The 10,961-nt window shown below is 49.0% G+C and overlaps 1 protein-coding gene across 1 annotated transcript; it reads right to left on the reverse strand.

The window, feature by feature from the left end:
• Window positions 1-5,455: 5,455 nt before the first annotated feature.
• Window positions 5,456-6,391, reverse strand: LOC311216363 (olfactory receptor 14C36-like; the record flags this gene model as incomplete). Its single annotated transcript, XM_084297907.1, has 1 exon — window positions 5,456-6,391. One exon carries the CDS (start codon window positions 6,389-6,391, stop codon window positions 5,456-5,458), a length of 936 nt encoding a protein of 311 aa, XP_084154033.1.
• Between the last annotated feature and the right edge of the window lie 4,570 nt (window positions 6,392-10,961).

Consider the following 10,961-nt stretch of genomic DNA (forward strand, 5'->3'; position numbering starts at 1 on the left):
GCGCTTGGCAGGGACTGTGCGTGCCAGGGAGTCAGTAGCACATGGAGCCCATAGAGCATGTCCCAGGTGGAGACACCCAAAGGTAAGGTGCTAAATCTTGGTGGGAACAGGAAAGGAGAGCTCTGCAACTCCAGGGAACACAGCAGGCAGAGGGAAAGCAGAGCAAGGTACTGTGTGTGTGCAGTGCTGCTGCCTGAGGAGCCCCAGGGCCAGTAGTGTGGTGCTGTGCTGTGCTGGGGAGGGCAGCTGGCCTGGGGGACTGCAGGCTGTTTGGGGGAGGGGAATCTCCTGCAGATGGCAGCAGCAGCAGGGACACTGCCACTGCCCTCCACTTCTCCATTTGTTGCTTTGAGTCCAGCCCAGCTTGCTGGGAGGGGACAGGGAGATGCAGATAGCTGGGGAGGGTCTGGGCTGGGCTGGCCTCCTGGGAGAGACGGGGAAGACCAGAAGAGCAGGGGCTGGGTTGGGTCCTTGTTCTCTGGACACCCTGGCAGATGCTACCCTAAGGCATGGTCCCAGAGCAGCCTCTCCCAGCACATTCCCAGCACTGAGCTTTTGGCCTAGCTCGCACAGGTGGTTTGTTCCTCCATGGAAGGACACAGAATGACTGTCAAAAGGACATGTTTGCCTTGTCCATAATGAGACTGCACTCAGTATGTTAGTGGTGAGATGAACCCAAGTGAGTACAAGAGCCCTAGGTTGTTCCCTAGGGGTGCCATGAAGTGGGACAGACAGTGTCTCAAAGTCACTTCCCTTTGAGGGTAATATCCCCTGGGAAACCACATGATTGAAACAATGCCAGAAATTATGAAATATTCAGCTCTTACAGTAATTACAATAATAATTTGCCTCATTCTCAACTTTTCCCTAAAATGCTCATTCAGTGCTTGATTCAGTTTTCCACACAGAGGTGTCTAATTCTTTCAGGATGCCCTGGAGGAGCTGAAGATCTCACAGAGGAAATGTGAGTCGGGATGTGTGGGAGGTCTTCTGCAGCATGAGGTGGTTAGCAGGCAGAGTACCTGAGTGATTGTGCAGGGCACTCCCTGCACCCAGTGCTCCTGGGTGGGCTGAGAAGAGGCCTCCTGAGCACAACAGTGCCTTGTAGCCCTGTGGATGCTGGCTGTGAGGTCACTTGTGTCCCAGCACCTGGCTGGCCAACAGCAGGGAGGCAGAGCCTCTGAGGTCATAAAGGCCTTCAGAAAGCTGCCCCCAACAGGGTGACACATTTGGGGAGGTCAGGGGGAAAGTTGGGAGAATAAAGGTAGGAGATTGTGGAGAGAAGGTGGAGAGAAGATTGGCTTGGCTAAGAGAAAGGAAAGATTTTAAAGAAGTGACAATGGTTCAGGTAAGGCTGATGGTTCTGCAATATTCACTGGGAAAATAAAAAGTACCTGAAGCAGAACACCAAAGCTTACCTCTAAGCCTCTGCACAATCCCTAACTCTGGAAGGCAAGATCTAATCCCTATGACCAAAACTGAACACATAATGCTCAAATCCCACATTCCTGCACTCTAGTCACCTAACTGAAGCAGTTTGGCTCCATGAGGCTGGGCAGGGTTTGGGAGATCCTTGAGCAGTTGCTTGGTCTTGGAAGAGGCAGGCGATGTGACACGGATCTGGTCAGGCAGTAGGACTCAAGGATGAGATGGGTGGGGATTCTCTGCTGAGGTCATCTGTGCCTCAGGATCTCAGGACACAGCAGGAGGTCCGTTGTTGCAGGAAGCACGGCCGAAAGCACAACAGACACCAGTAGAGTCAGATCATGCTCCATTTTATTGCCCGAATAGCCTAACTTTTATAGTGAACTTAACAGGGGCGGACAGTGTTTCACACAAGATTATTGGTCAAAAGCACTCAGACAAACAACTACAAGAAAACAACCCCACCTGCAAGAAAACAACCCCCTTGTGATTAGCAGTCACATAGACCTTGTCCTTGAAGCCAGCTACTGGTAACAATATTTTTCTGAATTCCTCAATTGGGCGATGTGGGAACACTGTCATGGGACCTTCTCATAGTTGCCCTGGTAGCTTGGTTTGCTCAGCTACAGCAAGCCATGGGATTTTTGCTGTTTCAAGAAATCCCTCAACAGTCCGTCGCTGTGCAGGTGGGTGTCAGGGCCTGATAGGCCACCTTCAGGCACATGGCTGGTGCTTGTGTGTGTATTTCAGCTGTGCAGAAGAAACTAATAAGCTACTGACATGCAGGTGGCTTGAAAATTAATTACGAGATGACTCCTGCCCTACTACCTAACAGAGCTGTACATATCTATCTCCTGCCCATTGACAGGCTTAAAGGCCATGAGCAGATGCATGGCCTTGGACGATGACTATGACCTTGCTTTTATGTGTTTTTTTGTTAGGCCACAAAGAGGGTGCCAGGTGGGCATATTCTTATGAGATGCCAATGGTGCCTTAGAAACTCCAAATCCAGTAGTAAGTAAATGGCTTTGCTGAGGACTGTGATGTCACTTCTGCCTCTGGAGCTGATAGGCCAGCAGCAGGAGCATGGCTAGGCAAAGGACTGGGAGGTCCCATCTTTGTGAAGTAGCTGCCAGGTCAACCTTTGCCTCTTGGCTGGTAGATAGGCTTTTAGGTTCACATCTCCCGGCGTCTTTCACAGGCCTGCAGAAGACACCTGGCTGGCAAGGTGCTTTTGTGATGCCCTCTGCCCGAGTACCTGATAGGCCCATTCAGAAGCAGCCTTGGCTGTGGATTGTCAAGTCTCTTTTGCCTCTGTACAGGAGTGGAAAGCAGCAGGAATGTGGCTTGGTCATGTCTATCTGAGGACCTGAAAGGCCAGCAGGAAGGCCACATGGCTTGGAAGATCATGGTGAGGTTCCTTCTGTCTAGTCAGATGACAGGCAACAAAAGGCTGATGGGTTAAGATGCCTGTGTAATGGGTAGTTTCCAAGATGATGGAGCTTTTTTTAGTAGTTGGAAAAAGCATGCAAGAGAAAAACTGGAGAGGGTAGAGACATCAATGAAGGCACAGAAATACCAAAGACAGAGCAAGGTGGAAAAGCAAAGATGGGTGTTTGCAGCCAAGGGGGAAATGGGGCCAGCTGTGGGACAGCACAGGTCAGCTGTTGGTGGAGGTGGAGAAGGGCACTGGCAAGGCAAGACTTAGCCAAGAAAACAAAGGTCTTGTCCCCTTGGCTATGTCAGTTTTCTCTGCCACCAAGGCCTAGGAGGAGACATTGCTCTCTTAGCATTGGGACCTCATCTCCTCTTTGCACCCCCTGAGGGAGGCCAAGAAGTGTCACACCACTGTCTTTCACTTGGTACTGTATACCCCACTGCCCAAAGAAGAGCCTGGAACCCCACATGAGGACAGGAGCTCTCTGCTCAAGGCTGGCAGCAGGGCTGCTCAGGGCTGGCAGCAGTTTCATTATCCTTTCTGCTTGATGAAACAAAGCCAGGATTTTCTCAGAGTCAGAGTCATTACAGGTAGGCCAAGGCACCTGCCCAGTGCCTTGGCCTACCTGTAATCATGGTCTCCAATTACCTGCTCTAAGGAGTCCATGGGGCCTTGTCAATATTCTGGGTCTGGCTGGGATGGAGTTAACTTTCACTGCAGCAGTCCATACTATGCTGGGCTCTACATTCGTAGCTAAAACAGCACTGGTATCACACCAGCATTTTGTCTACATCTGTTCAATACTGGCACAACACCAGGACACCCTCTAAACCCACAGGAGCCAGCAGGCTGGGGATGGATAAGAGGTGGGGAGGGGACGTCACCAGGGCAGTATTTTATTTTATTTTATTTTATTTTATTTTATTTTATTTTATTTTATTTTATTTTATTTTATTTTATTTTATTTTATTTTATTTTATTTTATTTTATTTTATTTTATTTTATTTTTTCTCCAGCATACTTTCTTCTCCCCCTTTCCCTTTGAGGAGGAGTGAGAAAGCAGTTGTGATAGAGCTTGGCTGCCCACCTGTGTAAAGCCAACACATCAAATCATCAGGAACTTCTCCTGACTGCCATGAGTTTTCAAATATTATGTCCCCTTAGGACTTGAATCACTTCTGGCATCAGACCTCTCCACTGATATCTGCAGTTGTACCTCATAGCTCTTTTGCCCCAACTCCCTCCTACTTTCCTTAGAGAACAGGCTGCACACAGGTAGAGAAGGATGATTCTTAGTTGCAAGCAAACTAAAGTATGATGAAGCTTAATAACAACCAAACACACTGCTCAAGTGTATGCTAGGTCCAGGCTGTATCCAGTGAAGTTCGCCTCCCTCAAGGGATAGTCTTATGAGCATTTGATTTCAGCCAGTAGACATAAAAGGTTACATAAATGCACAATTTGGGAGTTGCCTAAAGGCACCATTAGAATACATAAAGCAAGGAGAAGTTTTGAACTCTGTGAAGTTTAAAGCAGCAAAATGATCATAGAATCATAGAGTCATAGACTTATTGAATCAAAGACTGTAAGATCATCTTAGTCCAATCCTCCTGCCATGGGCAGAGGCATCTCTTACTACATCAGGTTGCTGAAAGCCCTTTCCAAGCTGACTTTGAACACTTTCAATGGCAGGGCATCCATAACTTCTCTGGGAAACCTGTTACAGTGGTGCACTACTCTCATCCTGCAAACTTTCTTCCTTATATCCAATCTAAATCTCAGCACTTTCATTTCAAAAGCATGACCCCTTGTCCTGTCACTACAGACCCTGATATTTCATTTCTGTGCTTTAGTTTGATTAAAAGGTCCTGTCTCAGCAATGCTGGTCTCCTGTCTCCCTTGCCTGGTTTCTCCAATGCCTCAGGAAACATGGGCAGTGCACTCAGGATACCCCTTTTGTTCCAGAGATGCTGGCGGGGAGGCCAGATCTTGTACAACATTCAAAGCATTTGTGAAAGGTTCAGACATGTTTAGCTAAAGCCTCAAGAGAATTGGTGTAAATCTAAGGAATAACCTGTTGGTACCATTATCTACAGGAAAAGAGAAACTCTGGGAATTGTGCAGAGAAAGGGAAGCAGGTTCTTGTTGATGGTACAAGGTTCCCTGTAGTCAGTTTCTCAGTGCCACCTGGAACTCACAGCTTACCGAGTTCACAAGTGCCAGCACCTGATGTGATGATAGAAAGCAGATGGAGAGGGCCTTCAGGGAGGCAAAAATGAGGTGCTGACAAACAGGCAGTCTATGGACAAGTGAGGGAGGAATAGGGAAAATATGTTGTGTTGACTACCGGCCTCTGCACTGAATAAATCCTTTCTTAATGAAAAGAAGAAACAGGAGGCCACCTGCCATGCGATGATAGGCCCATTTACAGAAGGCCTCTGAGTCAGTCTGACTGCAGGGACAAGTCTATTCCCTGCAGAAATGGAATGAATGCAAGCACCTGTGTACAGCCATGATTATCAATGACAGAATGCCTCAAAGCACATTTGTCTGAGATCAATCAGAGATCACTTGTGGAGAGAGACAGGCACTTTATTTCATCTTAATTACCACCAGTAGGATCAGTTTCTTCAGTGCCCCTTTGAGTTCCTGGTTCCTCATACTGTAGATAACAGGGTTCACTGCTGGAGACACCACTGAGTACAGAACTGTCATCACCAGATCCAAGGATGGGAAGGAGATAGAGGGAGGCTTAAGATAAGAAAACATGACAGTGCTGAGAAACAGGGAGACCACAGCCAGGTGAGGGAGGCATGTGGAAAAGGCTTTGTGCCGTCCCTGATCTGAGGGGATCCTCAGCACAGCCCTGAAGATCTGCACATAGGACAGCAAAAGGAAAACAAAACATGCAAAGAGTAAACATGCAGAAACCACAATAAGCACAACTTCCGTGAGATAGGCATCTGAACAGGAGAGCTTGAGAATCTGGGGAATTTCACAGAAGAACTGGTTCAGGGCATTGCCATGGCAGAGTGGGAGAGAAAATGTATTGGCAGTGTGCACCATGGCATTGAGAAAGCCACTGCCCCAGGCAGCTGCTGCCATTTTGACACAAGTCCTGCCACCTATGAGGGTACCATAATGTAGGGGTTTGCAGATGGCAACGTAGCGATCATAGGCCATGACAGTGAGAAGAAAATACTCTCCTGAAATCAAAAAAACAAGCAGAAAGACCTGGGCTGCACAACCTGAGTAGGAGATAGTCCTGGTGTCCCACAAAGTATTGGCCATGGCTTTCGGGAGAGTGGTGGAGATGGAGCCCAAGTCAAAGAGGGAGAGGTTGAGGAGGAAGAAGTACATGGGGGTGTGGAGGCGGTGGTCGCAGGCTACGGCTGTAATAATGAGGCCATTGCCCAGTAGGGCAGTCAGGTAGATGACCAGGAAGAGTGCGAAGTGCAAGAGCTGCAGATCCTGCATGTCTGCAAATGCCAGGAGGAGGAACTCAGTGATGGAGCTGCTGTTGGACATTTTCTTCCTGTGGGCCCAGGCAACTGTCCCAAAACGAAAAGACAGGAAAGGGTTAGGACAGACTTCTCTGCAAAAAACAAAGCCATTTCTCATAGACTGTGTTCCCCAACACACTCATCCTTTGTCCTTTTTTGCAAGACCACTGTGCAGTTCCTTACTGGAACTCTACTTTTGGCTGACTGAGAGTGTCATGAAGAGCTTGGCCTCTGCCTGTAGACTCCCAAGGTGTTGGTTGTTTAATTCTGTAGTATCTGAAAACAGGGGGATGGAGGGGTCAGATCTGATATTCAGGATCTCCCAGGTGGAATCCCTCTGAACACAGAAGGGCTTGTCAGCATCTGCACCCCAAATTCTAAGACGCTTGCAGAAATAAGCTTCAGACCTTTGTTTGTTTGTATTTTGGACAGCCCTTTGAGCCCCACCTTCTCCCACCTTCATCACCTCCTCTGGGGAGTTTTCTTTGAAGGCAGAGCTCCTGAGCATCTGTGGGGCACTCAGGCACAACATCTGTGAGTCCTGACAGGCAAAAGATTTGCAGTGGTTTTGTGCAGGGTGAGGCAAGCTGGTGTGTCCATTGGTGTTGTTCCCAGCTGCCCCATGCTTGCTTCTTCTTGCTACGGAGGGGTATTACGGTCCTGTGTCCCCCTGAGAAGAAACCAAACACCTCTGAGAGCACAGGCATCAACTGCAGATCACTGAGTGCCTCACCCTGCCTCCAGGTACCTGAGCAAGTTGTCAGCACCCCACTGCTAGCCAAGGAGTTCCTTTCACCATCCCAACAGCATTTTCCTGCCCATAACATTTCTGTACTTCTCCATCAGATAAAGCAGAGCTGCTATGGGAGATTGCAGCCTGGAAGGAGCTCACAGCTTGGAAGGACATCTCAAGAACTTCATCAAATGTCCTAATGAGGGCATATCTGGTGAAGGGAGGGTCAGATCTTTTCCCACCCCCACTAACTGCATTGCCAGAGTCCCACAGTGTAAAGAAAGCCTGGGACACCACTGCACGACATATCAAGAGTTGCCCCTGTTGCCCTGACACAGGATTTTGGTTAAATATTTTGTCTTAGTGCCTGCCCTTCTCTGCTGCCTCGAGCTCTCTCTGCTGGGATCTGCTTCTCTGTCCCCATGTATGTGCCCTGCCATGGCTCACAGACCCCATGCCCTGTGCTGTGTGCTCAGCTCTGCCCTGCAGACACCTCCAGGGGCAGGGAACAGCCCAGGGGCATTGCCACCTGTTGTGGTTTAGCCCTTCAGGCAACTCAGCACCATACAGCCATTCGCTCACTTCCCCACAGTAAGACAGGAGACAAAATCAGAAAAATAAATCCTAAAACTTGTGGGTCAAGATCAGGGCAGTGTAAGAGGGGAATAAAAATATATACATACATAAAAAAAAAAAAAAAAGGAAAAAGAACATGTAGAACAAGTGATACACAATGGCACATCACCAACTGATGCCCAGCCAGCTTTGCGTAAGCACTGCTCAGCACAATGTGTTATCAGCCTTCTTCTCATCCTAAATACAAAGCACAGCACCATAATAGCTACTAGGAAGGAAACTAACACTACCCTAGCCAAGACCTGGACGCTATGTTTGCATGCAACTCACACAATCCCTGATGAAACAGGGAAGGTGACAGTCTTATCTGCAGGCTGTTGGTTGCTGAGGTTCCTCACAAACCTCAGGGTGATGCTTTAGGAATCTGAGCCCTTCCTCTAAACCTGACATCCCTCATGTTCCTATCAGCATGAACAAACAAAATGCTGAAAAGATAGCTGCAGAAAGGCACAGACTTGAGCAGGACATATCTGTCTTGATCATATTCATGAACAGTCCCTTCCAGAGATGTTTGGGCTGTGCTATGGACCTGTGAGCAGCCTACCCCAGGCAGCAACCTCTGGGCACCAGCAGGACCCTGTCCTGCCTTGCACGGGGGACTCCTTCTACCCACAGCTTCTCCCCTCAGTGCCCTGGGCAGCTCCCCAGGCAGACTAAGGGCTGAGCCTGACAGGCAGCAGAGGCCCTGCCCCAGCACACAGCCCCTGGGGCACAGCAGGGACCTGATCTGCACCACAGCCCTGGCCACCCCTGCCTGCACCCTGCCTGCACAGCCTTCCAGGAGGTACCCTCGTGTCCTGTCCTTTTGACAACTTTGGCAGGTAATCATTGATCCAGAGAACTGTCCCTGCACCAGAGAAGTCAGGACAGACACTGTGCCATGTCCTATCAACCGTGGGAAGTGGCAGCTGTAGAAGAACCCTCTAGGATACTGCATCTGCCTTGCCCTCACACAGACACTTACCATGTTAAAGCTGTGAAGATTTCTTCTACAGTGAACTCTCAGCATCCCCCCCCCGCCCTTCACACTGCCTTTAACATCCCTTCTCTCAGCCACCCTTGTCCCCTGCAGACAGTGCCCCCAGCCCTGCTGCGCTGTGCAGAGGAGCTGCTCCTGGGCAGAGCTGTCTCTCTGTGGCACTGCCTGCTTTCCAGGAGCTCCCATTGGGCCCAAGATCCCAGCCCAGCTCATCAGCACAGCTCCAGCCCAAATGCTTGCTGTTTCTCCCCCCTCAGGCTCCCTTGAGGTGTCCCTGGGCCTCCAGGGGAACTGAATTTGAAACTGAAGCGATAGCTGATGTTCCTTCCCTCCACTAGGGAAGGAAACTCTTTTCCAGCAGTGTCATTCCTTGTATCCAAAAAAGTATGAAGTTCAAGAATCACCTTTCTGTGTCACAGTTTTAGGCTGGGACACGCATGCAAGGACAGGAAGGGATCTTGCCTTGCCCAGCTGACAGAAAGGTTTCAGTTGAATCAGCCAAGGCATCTCTTTGTTTGCAGTCCTGAGTCCAGAAGGGGGCTCAGCTCCCTCCCATGCCTCACACAAGACATCTGCATGTCAGCTGGTTGTCTCAGCTTCCAGCACATTGAATGAAGATGGAGGCCGGGAGGGAGATGTTCAGATGCAGACATGGCTTTGAACACCTCTGGGGATGGCAATCCAGGAACCTCCTAGACTGCTTCCTCAGGGCTATATTGTATTTCCAGCATATGTGTGGGAAGTTAAAGTCTCCCATGACAACAAGCGCTGGCGGTTGCGTGACTTCCGCCAGATGCTATGGCACAAAGCTGCACCAGAGGAGTTTCAGACTGGACATTAGGAAAAATTCGAACACTGGAACAGGTTTCCTAGTGACCTGGATGATGCCCCAGGCCTGTCAGTGTCCAAGAAACATTTGGACAATACCCTCATACATAGTCTCTAACTTTTGGTTAGCCCAAAAGAGGTCAGGCAGTTGAACTGGATGACCTCTGAAGGTCCCTTCCAACTGAACTATTCTATTCTGTTCTGTTCTGTTCTATCCTATCCTATCCTATCCTATCCTATCCTATCCTATCCTATCCTATCCTATCCTATCCTATCCTATCCCTTGCTGAGGGTGCACTCAATCTCATCATCTATGTCATTGAAGAAGACATTGAAAAGCACTGGTCCCAAGACAGACCCCTGAGGGACACTACTCATCACCAGTCTCTACCTGGACATAGAACTATTGACCACCACTCTCTGTGTGTGGCCATCAAGCCAATGCCTTATCCACCAGATGGTCCACCCTTCAAATCCATATCTTTCCAATTACGAGATTAGGATGTCATGTGGGTCTATGTCAAAGGCCGTACAGAAGTCCAAGTAGATGACATTGGTCAGTCTTCCTTTGTCAGCTGATGCAGTTACTCCATCACAGAAGACCACCAGACCAGTCAGGTACAATTTGCCCTTGGTGAAGCCATACTGTCTGTCCTGGATCACCTTCTTGTCCTGCATGTGCCTTAACATTGTCCCAAGGAGGATTTGTTTCATGATCTTGCCAGGCACAGAGGTGAAGCTCACTGCTCTGTAGTTCCCTGGGTCTTCCTTTCTACCCTTTTTAAAAATGGGAGTGATGTTTCCCTTTTTCCAATGTACTGGGTCTGGCTGAGGTGGAGTTAACATTCCCTGCAGGAGCTCATACAGGGCTGTGCTCTGCACTTGTAGCTAAAACAGCACTGGTATCACACCAGTGTTGTGTCTACTGCTGAGCAGTGCTGGCACAACACCAGGACTCCCTCCAACCCCCCCAAAAGCTAGCAGGCTGGGGGTGGGTAAGAGGTGGGGAGGGAACGTCACCAGGGCAGCTGACCTAAACCGACCAAGGGGTATTCCATACCACATGATGTCACACTCAGAAACAAAAAGTGGAAAAGACGATGGAGAGGGGAGGGGTGGGCTCTCATTATGAAAACGTCTTTCCTCCCAAGGGGAGGCTATGCATCTATGCATCAACGCATCACTTGTTGATAGGCAGTACAGAGTAATTTATCTTCTCTCTCAGTGGTTCCGTGTGGCATTTTATTTTATTTTATTTTTATTTTTTCAGCCTATGTACTTCATTCCCTTTCCCTTTGAGAAGGAGGAGTGAAAGAGTGGTTGTGGTAGAGCTTGGCTGCTCACCTGAGTAAAATCAACACATCAAGTCACTGGGGACTTTGCTTGACTGCCATGATTTTTCAAATATGATGGAGAGTG

This window comes from Netta rufina (assembly GCF_964035555.1).
Source record: "Netta rufina genome assembly, chromosome: 18".
NCBI classification, from domain to species: domain Eukaryota; kingdom Metazoa; phylum Chordata; class Aves; order Anseriformes; family Anatidae; genus Netta; species Netta rufina.